The sequence below is a fragment of the Festucalex cinctus genome, chromosome 1 (genome assembly GCF_051991245.1).
Source record: "Festucalex cinctus isolate MCC-2025b chromosome 1, RoL_Fcin_1.0, whole genome shotgun sequence".
Lineage (NCBI taxonomy): Eukaryota > Metazoa > Chordata > Actinopteri > Syngnathiformes > Syngnathidae > Festucalex > Festucalex cinctus.
The window spans coordinates 52,888,463-52,906,437 of record NC_135411.1 but is presented as its reverse complement, the minus strand read 5'-3'; the positions used below and the strand labels follow the sequence as shown (position 1 = coordinate 52,906,437).

At 38.3% G+C, this 17,975-nt stretch overlaps 2 protein-coding genes across 5 annotated transcripts in view; one reads left to right on the top strand and one right to left on the bottom strand.

Moving 5' to 3' along the window:
- LOC144033519 (septin-9-like) overlaps positions 1-17,975 on the top strand; it is a 95,456-nt gene that overhangs the window by 36,225 nt on the left and 41,256 nt on the right. Inside the window, exon 1 of one of the 4 annotated variants that reach the window (XM_077541732.1) lies at positions 3,744-3,881. The exons of the other annotated variants lie outside the window; for them this stretch is intronic. The gene's annotated coding sequence lies outside the window, so the exon portion shown is untranslated. Of the gene's footprint in view, positions 1-3,743; positions 3,882-17,975 lie in introns of those variants that run through there. 4 annotated transcript variants of the gene reach the window in all.
- Positions 6,070-11,203, bottom strand: LOC144033555 (uncharacterized). Its single transcript, XM_077541743.1, has 2 exons — positions 10,701-11,203; positions 6,070-9,677 (listed from the first exon to the last, which is right to left on the bottom strand). The coding sequence occupies exon 2, from the start codon at positions 9,674-9,676 to the stop codon at positions 8,207-8,209; it is 1,470 nt and encodes a 489-aa protein (XP_077397869.1). The 5' UTR covers position 9,677; positions 10,701-11,203; the 3' UTR covers positions 6,070-8,206.

Here is a 17,975-nt window from a genome sequence, read left to right as displayed (position 1 = left end):
TACCTCAAAAAAGGAGAAAATAGTCCCAGGGAAGAAGTGAAAGTAGTTGGCGGTGCTCACTTTTTGTTGACTCGCTAAAGTGCTCCACTTCCTTGTTCACCAAGGGGCACGCCTCCTCCGCTCCGGTGAACGCTCGCGAATGAAGCGTTCCAGTTCGCCTTTTCGGATTTGGTGATCACCAAATCGTAGCATAACTGCTGCCTTCTTGTCTTTTCGTTGATTTTGGAGGGACATCCAGTTCTTCGTTGTACCATCTTTTCTCCATTTGATGGTGGCTATCTGTGTGGGCGCCGGGCGGCATGGTGAATAACTGGTTAGCATGTCCGCCTCTCGGTGCAGAGGTTGTGAGTTCGATTCCAGGCTCCGGCCTTCCTGGGTGAAGTTTGCATGAGCTGCTTTTCCACCAACAAGACCAGGAACTTTGAGTTCTTGGTTGTAAAAGGTCAGAAGGGAATTTAGAATTGTGTTTCCGCAGCGTCTTCGAGTTCTTGGTAATGAATTTAAAGGAGTTTGATTGAGTCCAGCCGATGTAAAAACAACACCCCCAAATTTGATCAATCAGCCATGGTCTTTGCAGCCCGCCCCCTCAAAGTTCCTGCCTGGCTCAGCAAGAAGCTGCTGCTGAGATAGTACTTGGATGCCCCCTGGGGAATTTAATTACCCTGGTAATTGTTGTTGGTGGAAAAATGCCCAAACTGAATTTTACCAAGGTAAACTGAAAAGTTCACCAAAAGTTCCGGCGGTGGAAAAACCCCTATGTTATCTCCTTGCCTGCATGGGTTTTCTCCGTGTACTCCGGTTTCCTCCCACGTTGTAAAAAACTTGCATGATAGGTTAATTGAAGAGTGAATTGTCCCTCGGTGTGATTTTTAGTGTGAACTAGTTAGCATAGGCCTACTATCTGGAGATGACTTGACTTGACTTGAAATAGCATAAACTGGCGTGACATCACACACATGCATACACATATATTTACAATCGTCTCCTTGGCTTAAACATTTGTCATGACCCGGCTCAAAAGCCATGACAAAAAGACACGGGAAACCGCTTTTGCAAATTAATCAAACTAATTTATTACAAATAAGAATACAAAATCAAAAAATAATAAACAATGGCGTGTGTCTTGTCTGTAATATCAGTAGTGTGCATGATGTAAGTGTGTGAACATAGTGTGGTGCGTGTTGAATGATGTAGAACAGAAAGTAAATAAATGGCGTGTGGCTCTGGCGTCGGCTGCAGGGAGTGACGAGAGCGTCGACACATATCCGAGGCCAGCATAATATAGCCCAGGTGAAGCAATGGGCCCAGGTGCTCCACGTCAGCTAATCACTGGCACTTAAGATTGAAAGAATGGGAGACAGGTGTAGTTAGTGGCACTGGCATTATGACAGTGTGGGGTCATCACACATTCAATAAGCAAAATTATAACAAACCGTGTGCACCTTCTAACCCAATTGTAGCTTTCTCTTTATATAATTGCATAAATTGTTTATATATGGTATGGACTATATGCACAAATCACTTCCGCATTCTCCTCTTCTCTAGTTTGACCACGTCTCTTCTCTGACGTCAATATTTTGAAGCAGATGTAATGCCTCTGCTGTTTATTTTTTTCATGTCAGCCCATGGTGACGTGCTTTAACATGCTTGATATGGAAATCCGACAGCGTTGTAAGCGGTGCAAAAATAATGACTCAAATATTTTCATGTTTTTTAATACAATAAAATGGCAGCATGGGAATAATATACAGGAACATGAAAAGTAAAAACGCCAGAAAGGGAGAAACAGATACCGTAATTTTGTAAACAGAGTAAGAACACATTGTGGTGTATTGTTTCTAATGACCACTAGGCGGCGCTATGGTATGTTGTTGACATGTAGGTTGAGAGCAAACAGTTCAGTAAAAACATCACCGAAGCCAAGTTGCCATCTGCCTCTTTTTATACAGCACTCTACGCAAAGAGCTGTTAACCCCTGCTATAAGAGCCAACACAAGATAAAGGACCACAACACACATGAACGTTTAACTTCAAAATACAGCTCTGGTTCTACTGTTAACAACCCTTGTGCGATCGATTTATCCCTGCGTATGTGAACAAGTTACAACCAGTGTTGCCACAGTTACCTTGAAAAAGTAACTTAGTTAATTTACTGATTACTTGGTTTTAAAAGTAACTAAATTGCGTTACTGATTACTTGATTTTAAAAGTAACCAAGTTAGATTAAAAGTTACTTTTTTAGTTACTTTCAGCAGCTGCCGATAACACCATCTCAACATAAAAATAATGCGGTAGAAACGGAGTTCCAAATACTTTATTGAAAGTGCATTTTTAACATGAAAATAAAGTTGTTTTTTTATGAAAAACTAATTAGGCAGTCTCTCTTGACTTCTTGTAACGTAAATACTTTTTATAAAACAAAAAAGAAAAATCTATTCAAGTTGAAAATAAAAATCCCCTTAATTCCTCTGTTTGTTTGTTCCGCTATTCGAGTGTGTACACTTGAGTCGACTCGTGCATGCTGAAAACTAGGGGTGGGAATCTCTGAAATGAGGCCGATTCGATATGTATCTCGATACACAGCTTGCGATTCTATTGAAAAACGATTATCTTTCAGAACAGAACGGTTCGATTAAGTTTGGGAACGATACAATTTTCCATTCGATACGATTCATTCCAATATTCAAAACTTATAGTGACATTTGTTGCTTGTAAACAATCTTAAAACACCACAAATTTTTACAGTTTATACAAATGTGTTAAAAAAGAACAACAACAAATATGTCTTCTATATTTTTATATTTTGAATCAATTGTTTAAATATACCGCAACAAAGTGCTGGACGATATGACTGCAAAATTTATCAGTTTAAATATTTATTAGTAGTTATTGACAGTTATAATTATTATTATTATTATATATTTTTTTTCTCTTCAAAATAAGGATCAGGAAAACAAAAGGTTGATAATTTAATGTTAAATATAAATATTTAACCTTTAGACAGACACCAACACATTTAAACAGAATATGTGCACATTGTGAAGTATTTCAGAAACATAAATTTAAGACATGAAATAAACCTACCGTCCAGCCAAAAGAAATATGAAGCCACCTTATGGAACAATAAATCTATCACACATTTTAACAACTTAATATATGCAAAAATATTTCCAAAAGTTCATTTCCCTTTTTAATCAACAATTTTTGTTTTTAACAATTTTTGTTTTTCTTTTGCCATCACATTCATTTTTGGTTAATGTATGACATCTTTTTTTTAATTTTTTTTTTAATCTGAGACACGATGATGACCACAGAATCACTACTGTTTATATTTTGTTTTTTGGGCTGTCCTTCATTTTGAGTTTGATGACGTAATCTCGGGCACGTCTCAGTTCTCCTATCTGCTGCTCATGCTAGTTGTAGACATTGACAGGGAGCCACAAACTGAGAAATGAGATACTTGCAGTGTGCTTTTAGCTTAGCTGGTGTGTTGGCTGTGGGACATACCTGTGTCGTTTGAATCCATGCATTGGATCGTCACGGGAGTTATTCTTTTTGGCTCGCGCGCAGTACCAACGCCGAGTGCACCGAGAGGACTCGATAGCCATGGGAAATACCGAGATGTACGGCACCGGCTTCTGCTAACTGTCTCCACTGTTGCATGTTGTCACTCGTTGTGCGCGCGCGCGCGCCGTGTCGCGAGCACGGCGTTGACGGTAGCCCCCCCCCCCCCATGTATCTCACAAACATGTGCTTGGAATGACATTTCCAGAAAAAAAAAGTTGCCGCAATAGTGACAGACATCAACTTCAAAAAAGTTAAAAGAAGTGACAAACTATCAAAAACGAGGACATCCACAGACAACATTGAAATAACTCAGGGTAAGTCACATAATTATTTAAGTATGAATTAGCTCAAAATACATTGCATTAGTACACCAAAGCAATATCCTCGTGTACCAAATAATAATAACAAGTATCTGTTCAACATGTTACTCATACATATTCGATTTCATTTTTAGGAATAACTGATGAAGATCTGAATTTGTGTGTGTGTGTGTGTGGGGGGTGGGGGTGGGGGGGGGGGGTGGGGGGTGGCGGTGGGGTGGGTGGGGGGGCGTGTGTGTAGGGGTGTGTGTGTGTGTGTGTGGGATGGATGGATGGATGGATAGAGATATAGATCGATATAGATAGATAGATAGATAGATAGATAGCTATAGATATAGATATATATAATTTTTAAATGTTGTGATGTCATAAATAAATAAATCTGCACAAAGAAAAGTTTACAAGACACTCTCCAAAGTGAGGGTGCGTGTTGTATGTGTAACTTGCACACTTCATAAAAAATTTAGTGCATATACAGAAACATTTGTGGGTACAACATCCTGTCAGATGGCGGAAGTTGCTTGCCATTAGTTGCTTGTGGTTTTAATTGCTCAATCTTTTTAGAGCTGCATTCAAGAGTACATATGCATTTATACAGTATATGAATGGCAACTTTTAGATTTATTACTTTTGTATTTGGAACATACCAAAATATTACTATTGAAAACACAATTTTCCTTGTAATAAAATAAGGAACTGAAAATGTCTTTATTTTCCTTCCTGCAGGAGTCTTTTGTTCAGATAAGGCTGTGTTCAACCTCTTTTAACAAAACGTGACCGACTGTGTGTGTACTGGTACACCTCAGAGCTTTTAAGATTGTTCACTGTCTGAAGCAACAGATTATCTAGGGTAGAGGTGTCCAAATTACGGCCCGGGGACCATTTGCGGCCCGCCGTCCATTTTTTAGTGGCCCGCGACATATGCTAAAAATGACATTTGACTCAGTTCAAATAAAATAAAAAAAAAAAATCAAAGTGGAGGGTGTTGAAAAACACAAGTGCTATTAAAGATTATTTTAGTTAACTAAAACTAACAAAATCACTAAAACTAAAATTCAAAAAACAATTTCATTAATGAAATCAAATAAAAACGAAAATCCTTTTTGAAAAACGAAAACTAACTAAAATTACATTTTATGTTTACAAAACTAAAACTATAATTATAGCAAATATGTCCTTCGTTTTAGTCTTTGGTGTGATTTTTAGATTTACAGATTTATTTTGATATCAACCGGAATAATGACGTTTGAAAGTATGTCACACGGAAGTGACGTCATCTAGCAACAGCCAATAGAAAGGCACCTTCAAATGACATTGCTCCCATGGTGTTTTTTTAAATATTATGCACAAGTACTACACATAAAAAAACTAATACTAATACTGATACGAACGAAAATTAAACTAAAACTAACCATTTATTCAAGAACTAAAACTAATAAAAACAGAACAACCCTGAAAACTAATTAAAACTAACTAAAATGAAAAATTCCAAAACTATAATAACCCTACTGCCATATTACAAATAAAATGGTCTATATAAGTTAGCATTTTTCTAAATATGCAAAAGCACAAATAAATTATTTGTACAATTTTTAGGACTGAACACAATTTCTCTTCATAACATTATGTGGCCCTTGCGTCCTTCTGATTTTCTGTATGTGGCCCTCAAATGAAAAAGTTTGGACACCCCTGATCTAAGTCATCCTCCCACTCTATATTAGAAGGCAGCAGGATTGTAATGTCTCGTTTGAGCAGCAACAGCTGTTGTTCCCACATGGGATGCATGATATTGCTATTTTCAACCGATACGATACACCAATAATTTAGAAAGTGTCGATGTCCATAACCGATAAGTAAGCCGATAGTTTGCAAAATACAGTTTATAAATACATTGAAACATTGTATAAAGCACCATGAAGTTGAATTTTTTTTATATCTCTGCTTCAAAGACAACCAGTAACTCATTTTGAGTTTGCCAAAAACAAAACAGTCATGTTTAAAAAATGCAACAAAAAACTGTGAAGGTAACATTTTGGGGAGACACTGTCAAGAAAACCCACACATGGTGACTTCCATTTCGCTATGATGCATCTTCTATGAACACAAGGTTGCGTGCATAATGATGTCACAAGTATGTGACACTACCATAGGAGAGGGGAGGGGTTGAGGAGTTGGTCACAACTTGATTTTTTTTTTTTTTATTGACAAAATTGTAATCAAAAGCCAAACATGTCAAATACAACGCAAAAAAATCATCACACAAACAGTAAAGAGAAAGGGGGGGAAAAAAAGAAAAAAACAATAACAAAATAAAAGTTGCCAGGGGTCTTAAACTAAGAAATATTAAAAATACCAAAATGAGAACACAAAATCAAAGTCTTGACAGCCTTTTTATTTTTGGAAGTAGAAATGGACTGAAAATATACATCAATCTCTTTCATAAACAGAAAAAAAATAGGTTTCGATTTTGCACATTTACATTTATGAATATAAAACTTAGCAAGATAAATTAACAGATTAATCAAATAATATTCTTTTTCAAACGAACTGTCATAGTTGAAAACCCCACAAAAAACATTCGACAAAGAAAGCACAAAATTACAATAGATAGTGTCCAAAATAAATTTGCAAATGTCTTGACAAAGCTTGCAAGCATAAGTACATTTCCAGAATAGGTGCACAAGAGTCTGACTGGGAGTCACAGAAGGAGCAGTTCAGATCCATATCATAAACAAATTGAACAAAAAATGATTTCACAGGATAACAACGATGAATCATTTTGAAAGACAATTCCTTCACTTTGTTGACCAAGAATTTCTGAGGCAGGGTCCAAATTTTTTTCCAATATAAATTCTTTACACGAGAGTTCCAGTACGATATTACAGGTGACACAGACACAATATCAGATTGGAAAAGAGCATGAACTTTGCAATTATTTTTATGACTAGAAGGATTAAAATATAATCTACCAATTGGTGATTCAGTAATATCAGCGATTGGAGTGTCAGTTGCAACACCAGTGTGACTCCTATACAGCATCAAAACACCAGAAGGAATAGCATCAAAAATGACAGCAAATTGTTTAGGCATCACAGGCATCCCAAAGTGTCCAAGAAATTCCTCGTAAGTAAAAAACATTCCCCTGCTGTTGAATAATTGACTCACCCAGATAATAATATTCTCAAACCAGGTCTTAATTTTTTTTTTACTTGTTCTTGTAACAAATGTCTCGGTTATTCCAAATAGTGTAGTGGTGTGGTGAAAAGTTATGCTTGTAAATGAGTGACCAAGTAAGCAATGCCTGCTTATGGAAGTTCGATAAGTGGATGGGGATCCTTTCAGTTTTATAATTACATGACAACAGAAATCTTAATCCACCAATTTAGGAAAAAACATAGTTTGAAATACAGTTCCAAATTGAATCAGGATTATTCAGAAAAGACCTAATCCAGTTGATTTTAAATGTATTGTTTAAAGAGCCAAAATATTGGTCACAACTTGAGCCACAACCACAACAGAGAGACCGACGTGGCAAGTCTATTACTATTATCGGCGGATTTCTTTATTATCTGGTTTATCTGTATGATGTCAAATTGGTTGATAATTGCCGATAATTATCGGTGGATTTCTTTGTCTGTTTTATGTTTGACATCAAATTGGTCGATAATTGTCGATTATTGTGCATAGCTAGCTGTTATCACAAGCCGATGGACGGCCAACAACGGCTATTACACAAATTGAAAGTGCTTAATCTTATTTATTTATTTATTTATTTTTTGTCGCATTTCCATTCATTTTGAGGCAGAAAGTTAATTTGATATACAAGGCAGTTTTACAAGTTGAATGCATGGTCATGGAACTAATAAATTAAGACATCACTTTATATCAAATTCCGATTTTCGTAGACTGTTCATTTATATTCACTTTTAGTGGTGTGGGCACCATTCTCCTGTGTTCAGTTCAAACTCACAAGTAAATAGTTCAACATTTTTATTTGTAAAATTTACAATTACATTTTATTTACAAATAGACAAAACGACTGAAAATACGTATCCGAAAAGATAAGTGTGGAAGTCACACGCTTGCTCAAAATTGTCTTGATAGCTCAGTAAAGTCTTAGACTTTTTTTTTTTTCCCCTCTTGAGCTGTTATCCATGGGTCCCCAAGACAGTAGAATACCGTAGATTTTTTTTTTGTTTTAATTACATCAATTGTCTAAGCTATGTATTGATACAGATATGAACGTCCAAGTACTTCATCTTATTGACGTGTACTGTAATTTACAGCCATTTTCTTTGACTTGCATCAAATATTTGGAATTACCTCCAGCTTGTTTGAGCCATCACAATGTCATTTCTCAGAATGAATCGTGCTTGGACTCCTGGTGCAATTGACATACCTGAGTGGTACTCGTAAACATCATAGTAGTCGTTAAGAGGAGTGGATGCCGGTTTAAATTTTGGGGCCCACTGCCACTGCCACCATTTGTATTCTCGAGTGGCTTTATTTGGATTGTCGTAGAAACCCACCCAGGACTTTTTAAACTCTGTCATCCAATTTCTAAATGACTTGTTCACGAATAAGCGGGCACAAGCCTTACCGTCTTTAACAAATAGTTGTAGGCTTGCATCATAGCCATGTATCCAAACTTTTTCTGGATTTCTACACTCGTCTCCTCTACAGATCTCATCAGACGGTACTGTCCAGAAACAGTACTTTTTCTTTGTCTTGTGGAGTCGGGCTTGTAGGCCAACATTCAGGCATACCGAGGTGTTGACATGGCCAGAACCGCTAGCAATCACCTTAGAAAACATTGCTTCCTGGGCATTATTGTCCTTATACAGTACCACCATGACCCGTTCGTTTAGGTGGTGTTTGGGAACACCCTTCCAATGAATGACAGCTTTTCCATTTGTTCCTGTCGTCACTTCCAGTTGAATACTGTTCTGATGAACAAGTCTTTCTCGCCAGCTGTGTGGAGCATCATGGTGGTTTTCGCTGTTGTCTGGTAGGTTGATGACACAATGAGGCTGTGTATTTCTTTTTTCTGCCGGCCAAGGTTTGTTGTTTTTGTAGTATTTTTCCTCCAACACTATGTACAACAGCAGTCCAAGGCAGGCAAGTTCACCCCATGATATTTTCAAGGAGTTTAACCGTAAATTGTTTATGTTGCTTCCAAAATCTTCGCTGAGCTCCACCAATGAGTTGCCTTGGTTGTCTTCCACTGAAAATGCTCTGATTTGCCGTAGGAGGTTAATTGTGATCTGGTATGTATAGGCGGGATCATAACGTGTCCCCTCATTTGAGTTTTCATAATGCTGCGTGATATAGACTTCATCTACTGTCTCTCCATTTTGCCGGCCTGTGTTGTGCTCCCTCACCCGGAAAATTATCCGGTCTCTGTTTCTTCCCCTATACTCTGCATTTGGTGGGTGGAGGACATAATTGGGAAGATCGGATCGGCCTTGGAAGAGATTACCAATGGTGTAGTAGCGGTATCGGCCATTTCCCCGAGGCAGAGGGTTCAACACCCTCTCGTAGTTTCCGTAGTGATGTGAACCGTACGTTCCAAGATTGGGGTCAAAAGTCAGCCATATGACATCGTTGTTATCTATGTCAATCGTGTTTGCAAACCAGTGGAGCAACAGCAGGCTGTGTTTAGGCACTGCTCGGCCAAAGTCGACTTTTTTCAGCTCGTTAATGGAGTTGAGCTTCTTAATGGTGCAGACGGGAACTATGGAAAGAACCAGAACAGTGCAGAAAAGCACGAGTCCTCCCTGCATCTTCATCCTGTACAGATGTTTTAAATGTTATTGCTTGAATTACTCATTCATACTTTAAATGCTTAAGTCATTCACGTTTTTGTTTCTTGAGTTTCTTAAAAGGATCAAAAAATCCGAAATTGTTAAAACAAGACTGAGCTCAACTTATAGCATTTTCAAACATGGAGAAAACAATAGTCTTGCAAGATGACAATACAGTTAAAATAAAAAAAAATCTTCAAAACAGTAAACCCATGAAAAGTGAACCGCGTAATAGCGAGGGAACACTTAATTTTTGTAAAAACATATCCTCTTTGATGCTGACAGCCTGACTAATTTGCCGTTCCTACTGATCACTTATTAACAAACCAGAGTTACTCAAATGTGCTATTTATTTAGCTGACAAAAATTGCTATTGTGGGTCTGATGTCACTTTAGTTCCATTGAATAAAATCTATGGGAAGAGATTTGTCTAAAATCTCACTGTTTCAGAGGAAAATAGTTTGCTTACAAGCTTGTTGATTAGCTATCCAAAAATGAAAAGCAGTTGGTTGTTAATTACATGCAAATGTGTTTTTTGTCTTCTGTATTTATACTTGTTTAACCAAAAAGTAGGCTATATACTGTACAGCCCTATGTATGTATGTATGTATGTATGTATGTATATATATATATATATATATATATATATATATATATATATATATATATATATATATATATATATATATATATATGTATGTGTGTATGTGTGTATATAATCTTTTTCGAATAGTTTGTCTATCAAAAAAATAAAATGTATAAACTGTGTCAAAAAGAATAAAATGTGTTTTTAAGATGAGTTTTAACTAGCAAATAACTAAGCATTGCCAAGTTACATGCCACAGAGTAGTTTCTTGGCTGTGATTGAACACAAAACATCTCAGACAATGTAACCTAAAACTGTCATTAAAAATAAATTACAACTCAATGTTCAGAAGTAGATAATGTTGCTGTAGTCGTCATTAACGTTCATTTAAAAAGAAGGCAAAGACAAAAGGATGGCTCTTACCCTCAATAGTCGGCTCAGCTGTCCTCCTATCTGAGCTGTGTTTGCCTTTTGAGCTGCTTTTAAGCTCCCAGAGTTACTATTACCTTAGAAATGAAACTGGGCACCGAGCCACAAAAACAGTTTACTTTCACTTTCCTTTCTCACAAATTCGGAAGGTAGTATAGGCCGTCAGGTCACACACGTTTTCGTTCAGTTTCGCTCCACTACCAGGGGCACTAAATAATCTTTACTTCATAAAATAGATTTATTAGTAGTAAGTAAGAATCCGTGGAGTTCACCCTCTGAAAACCTGCCAATTTTGTGTTTTCGGTGGTGAAACCCCGGCACTATTTTGCGATGAGGCGCAGTGATCTCTCGTGTGGGCGTAGTGCCATTAGGTCGGTAGTGGTGTGATTTAGGTCACATGAGCCAATCAGGTAGGTGCTGCTCTCTCCTCACCATAGCAACCGCATATCAAAAATGGCGACCACAACGTCGGAGAGCGAAGAAGAGCGAAAGGAGAAAAAAAGTTAGAAAGAAAGTGGTGAAAAAACTTCGTTCCCGTTCAGGTTTGCCCATCGCTTCAGCTGGCCCCGTTCTTCCAGCCATCTGCATCATTTGTAAAAATACATTTCAAAGTATACTCGTCTGGGATCGGAAGGCACACGGAAGAGGGATCATCTCGCCAAAGCAGAAACATTGTCAGCAGGTATGTGCTACACACACGCGTGCCCATTTCTGTTATTAATGTGACCGATATTTAGTATAGGGCTGAAAATAATTTGTTGCTAGGTTAAGTTTTAAGGCTATAGTTTATTAAAAAGGCGAGCTGCTGAATGATTTATCGAGTGAATCCAACAGTTGTTACCAAACTCGAGTTACCTGTGCCCATCAGTCATAATAGAGTCACAGCTACACACTCCCTTTTCCCCAAACTCTCTCTCATCAACCTCAACAAACACTTTACTTTACTTAAATCTGTGATGTGCATATACTGTAAAGAGGTGATGTGACAATAACACTTATAATGTAATTCTTTTTTGTCTAAAGGCGGGTTGGTTGCTGCAGGCCGCTGAGATGAAGAAAGACTGTTCCATTCTTCTGCATATTCAAGACAAAAGACTGTGTCACAATGGAGGTGCAGTTTTGTTTCAGAGATTACACAAGGTTCTTAAAGTCAACAGCAACAGAAACAGCAACCAGGGACGAACAAATGTGAGTTGTTACATTGCACTATTTCATTGTCACTTTGCTAAAATTACACATTTCAAAAGTAAAGCATTGGTCAGCAATATGTCACTTGTATTCTGTTTACATTTCGAGACAGCATTAATTAGAAAGCATGACTGCACATATTAAGTGAGTGAGTGTGTGTGTGTGTTTTAGACAACCCAATGCTGAGAGCTACAAATTCTTTTTGTGAACAAGTAATCCGTCAATGGATTATAGTTGACAAAGATGTGATGAGAATGGACAAGCTAAGGGGTTTGTGAACAGTGTTAAGAAACACGGGGATCTTGATGTTTCAGACTACAGGTAACATATAAATCTTCACATTGAAACACATTATCTGAAATCTATGGGGAGAGATTTGTCTAAAATCTCACTGTTTCAGAGAAAAATAGTTTGCTGACAAGCTCAATTTAAGTTAAAAATAAATAAATAAATAGAATTGATTCTCTAAAAATGAAAACCAGTTGGTTGTTAATTATTACATGCAAATGTGTTTTTTTGTCTTCTGTATTTATAATTGTTCTTTGACCAAGAAAGTATATAGGCCTATAGGTATATTTGTATTTCTATCCAAATATACGATTATTCACTAGAATTTTCAGTAGGATATCCAAATACCAAAATATTCGATAGCTGCAGCACTAATAATACTAATTTTGAGTTGTGGCACGCCCACACGACTTATTTTACCACACACCTGTGTCAAAACTAGCTTACTGCACACACACTGCACCCCAACTTCAAATTTTTGCTAACATAATAATAATAACAACAACAACAACAACAACAATAATAATAATAATATATTATGAATTTTGTTGGATCCAAAAGCAACTTACATAATTATATATTATATGATTGTAATTGTCTTATTGTCAAATGTTTAAACATTTTCTTGATTTGAACAAAATATAATTGTTTTGAATAATCTTGATTTCAATTATTACCAAAATAATTGTGATGATTATTTTTTTCCATAATAGAGCAGCCCTAGTCTGATGTGAATATGTGTATCTTGTGCTCATCTTTCCCTTCAATTTTCTATTTCAGGCAGGATATACTGAAACGAAGATTGAGGTGTGATTTCCCCCAGCTGGTTTTTCACACCCCTTTCCAGCAACAACTCTGAAATGGTTTTTTTTAGAGACATTATCAACAACTGACAAACTTTTAGACAGGGTACCTCACTCATCAGATACATCAACTACTGATTCTACTGATGTAAGCCAAGAAAGTGACACTAACACATGGCTGGTACAACATCAGGTTGGAAAATGACAGGGCATACGAGGACACTTTACAGTGCAGGGCTGTAAAATCTATGTAAAATCTGCCATTTTGTTTGTTTCTTATCAAGATGTTAACTCTCCATTTTAACACTTTTCAAGCAAAAATAAAAATGTCTGTATTCCATATTTCCACAACACAGACCTTTGTTAAATTGGTCTGCCACAAAAAAAGAGAGCTGTTCCAATGAAGTTCCAAAGGTTTTATTGTGAATGCACATTTGATTTTTATTTTATTTATTTATTTTTTTATTAATATTTTTTGGGTGGGGGGCGGGGGGTATAAATGACATGCTGTGATGACACAATCTGATACTTTAATAAATATTCTATATGTTATAATAATCTGGGCTCTGAATGCATCTATTTCCATCTAGTCCATTTTGCCTTGTTCCAGGTTTGTGGTGCATGGTAGTATTTTTGGCCGATGTATGCTGCTTCTTGTGTACCTTTCATTACGTAATAGGTTGTGAATTGTTTTCATGTATGAATACTAAACATAGCTAAATGTAACATCCGTGTGCTGGTTTCACTTCTAGTTGAAGCGTTTTTTGTTTTTTTTGGCACAAATTTTATATATTTAATTATCTAAATTCACATGATTGCACCAAACCACCAATACTTGTTTCTGATGTTAGGTACATGTATTTATAACATCTGGGAATGATTTTCTGTTGCCAAATTTAATGTAAGACGTTTTACAACCAAAAACTGCAGCACAAGATTTTCGTTTTTTGTTATTTACCTATATATGCATTTCTGGCTTGTGACAAAATTGGGGCAGGAAAACATTGGGTGAACTTTTAACCCAAAGTTCAGAAGGGTATTATCTATCAAAAAATGCATTGAACAAGTAGTGCCCAGACAGTGGAGCGAAACTCATTTTCTAGGCACTTTTTTGGGGTTCACCCCACGGCCTAGTAGTTGCATTGATGTCCATAGTTGAGACTATGACATCAGGGTTGTGCACCATATACTTTGTACTGTGAAATGAGGAAACAAGACAGTTAGCCTGATGAATATGAGCCATTATACTTATGGCAGATCATTGGTGTATGTATGTGTAAGCCTCTGGTGGTGCGTGCGTACAATAATGGAGTAGTCCACCAATAACGCTGTGGTCTTGACATCTTTGAGCCCAATGCCCTCATACTGGTCAAAGATTAATTTCTTTTTTTTTTTTTTTTTTTTTAAGAGCTCAGAATAGTTCATTCGGTAGTCTTACCGATTCAACGTCTTATCATCATTGCTTTTTTTTTTTTTTTTTGTGTGTGTGTGTGCGTGCGTTTGCGTGTGTGCGTTTGCGTGCGTGCGTGCGTGCGTGCGTGCGTGTGCGTGCAAATACGTATAAATTCATACTCATTAATTCACCTAAAGCCTTATAAATATCCCATTACCCTTCGCCTTACCCAGGTACTTCAGAATCTTGCCAGAGTCGTGAAGTTTAAATGGTCAGGAGACCAGAGAAAAGGTCAGAAAAAAATAAAGAGAAAAGAAAGATAAATCAAAGTGAAATCCAGCACCGACCAAACACTTCCTGCCTTCCCCATGATTACAAAATCAAAGTCTTACGCCAACCCCGGAAGCCTCTAAATTCCAGCAAATCAAAGATTAATTTCTAATAGTTAAAGGTTGAATGAAGGGAGCTATGATGTATTTTGGCTGAAGATTTTATCCTAATGGACTGTATGTACAATTCACTTCCGCATTCGCCGAACGAGCGCACCCGCCCTTCCGGTGCAGGGAGACTTCAGCGGAAGGCACTGTTAAAGTGATGGAAAACTCCAATCCTAAATCCTTAGCCCACTCAAAAAGAACAGGGGCCGCTCCTTGCTATAACACTATGTCTATCAGAATTTTAAAACTACTAATTAGGTCTCCCAGAATCGTAATTTTGACGGTTTAAGCTCTGGCAATGACACAATTGCTTAAAATGATTACTACACGGAATTACAAGCCGTTTGAGTAGCAAGGAAAGCTTTTTTTTTTTTTTTTATTAATTTTAATGTAAATTACGTATTGTAGCTCCTCTACGGGTCCACAAAATATCACACGCCAGATGGACCCTACCGGCTAACTGTTCATGACATCTACGATTTGTATTGTTCTATTTCTATTTATTTATTTTTCTTTTTTTATTTAGATACGTTATTAGATAAGAGTTTATTAGTACATTAACATGATAGAATAGGGAGTAGGACTAGATCAATTATTGTTCTTCTTCCTACTCCTTTTGAACATGTAATTTATGACAATGAATTATTTTCTTTCTTCAAATTTTTATTTTAACTCCAACTTATATTTTGTAATGTGTTAATATGTTCAATAAACCAACCAACCCGCTCTGATCTGTAGCCTCCTCTTCGGCACGTCTCCTTTTTTCCCTTGACAGGAGCCTGTCGTCTCTTCACTGACATCGTCAATATTTTGATCAGATGTAATGCCTTTCCTTGCTGTTTATTTTTTTCATGTCAGCCCATGGCGACATGCTGAAACGTGCTTACTATGGAAATCTGACAGCGTTGTCAGAGGTAAAGAATAATGACTCATACATTTTTCATGTTTTTAATACAATAAAATGGCAGCATGGGAATATACATACAGGCACATGAACAAAGTTTAACTTCCAAAATACAGCTCTGGTTCTACTGTTAACAAACGGCGCCTTGTGCGATCGAGTAGTTATCCCTGCCGATGTTAACACAAAGTGTCTCCGGTGGTTAGCGTTAGCATAAGAGGGGAGAAAACAAGGCAGAGTTAAACCTGTCTTTCTGCGCACACAGCAGTGATTGCTCGATGTACTGTTGTCTCGCCTCTTCTTCGATGCCTTGACAAATGAAGGCAACCACATGCATAAGAAAAAAAATGACGAAAATATACTCCAAAACGCTGACAACTGGCGAGGTTCTCTGAAGGAAAACAAATGGCAATCGCCACTACCAGAAAGGCCGGTGCGCTCATAAATTTTCCCGGAAATACGTCACGGCTATTTGTGCATAGAGTCCATTGTCACGTGATTACATTGTTTTGTTTGTGTGTATGTTTTGTCTGTTCTCAATTGTTTACTTGGATAAATCAAATTTAAATAAATACCATGCTGGTAACCATGTGGAAATAGGGACCAGACGCTTGATCAAGTTTGGGCCACTAAGGTGCCCCCATGGAATGTTGTTCATATTTAAATATTCACGACCTCGGTAGATATGATTCCAAATGTATATCAGGTTAGTAGGTAGGCATCTTGATTATTTTTCAGGGAGGAAAAAAAATATTTATATATATGTATATGGAGTATGTAAGACAGTGGAGATGAGTATTGACTGGAGCAAGAACTCAGCTGTAGCCTAGGTCATGGCTCTCAGCCTCAAATGCCTGATTTACTTCCCTTATACTGGAAATTTGAGATTAAACTGAATTTCAAAAAAATAAAGCAATGGATGAATGGTTCATTATGAAACTTAAACCAGTCCTGACATATGTTATAACAACTGGAAAATCCATTTTTAAACAATGAAACAAAACCTAGCAAACTAAATTCCTCACTATTCAGACTCATCATCGGAAGAACAATTCTGGGATAAGGAAAAAGAGTTGCCAGAGGTGCATTTTTCATTGGTCCATTCTTTGCATATATGACAACAAACCCCAAAATGCCTGAGACAAGTTGCCCCAAACTGGGTTGACTAATACTTGCTCTAGTTTCAAGTTGGCTTAAAACAGAGCTGTGACTGAGGAATGACAAGATGCCTGAATCTCTCCTCTAACAAGTCCACATGATTTGCTGCTAGAATTTGTCTGTGCGCCCATCCATCCATCCATCCATCTTCTTCTGCTTATCCGGGGTCGGGTCGCGGGGGCAGCAGCTTCAGGAGGGAAACCCAGACTTCCCTCTCCCCAGCCACTTCAACCAGCTCCTCCGGCGGGATCCCAAGGCGTTCCCAGGCCAGCCGAGAGACATAGTCTCTCCAGCGTGTCCTGGGTCGTCCCCGGGGCCTCCCGCCAGTGGGACATGCCCGAAACACCTCCCCAGGGAGGCGTCCAGGAGGCATCCGAACCAGATGCCCGAGCCACCTCAGCTGGCTCCTCTCAACGCGGAGGAGCAGCGGCTCGACTCTCAGTCCCTCCCGGATGACCGAGCTTCTCACCCTATCTCTAAGGGAGAGCCCGGACACCCTGCGGAGGAAACCCATTTCGGCCGCTTGTATCCGGGATCTCGTTCTTTCGGTCACGACCCACAGCTCGTGATCATAGGTGAGGGTCGTAACGTAGATCGACCGGTAAATCGAGAGCTTTGCCTTTTGGCTCAGCTCTTTCTTCACCACGACGGACCGATACAGCGTCCGCATCACTGCAGACGCTGCACCGATCCGCCTGTCGATCTCCCGCTCCATCCTACCCTCACTCGTGAACAAGACCCCAAGATACTTGAACTCCTCCACTTGGGGCAGGATCTCATCCCCGACCTGAAGACGACACTCCATCCTTTTCCGACTGAGGACCATGTTCTCGGATTTGGAGGTGCTGATCTTCATCCGAACCGCTTCACACTCGGCTGCGAACCGCTCCAGTGAGAGCTGGAGGCCCAGGCCTGATGAAGCCAACAGCACCACATCATCTGCAAAGAGCAGAGATGCAATGCTGAGGCCACCAAACCGGAACCCCTCCACGCCTCGGCTGCGCCTTGAAATTCTGTCCATAAAAGTTATGAACAGAATCGGTGACAAAGGGCAACCTTGGCGGAGTCCAACCCTCACAGGAAACGAATCCGACTTACTGC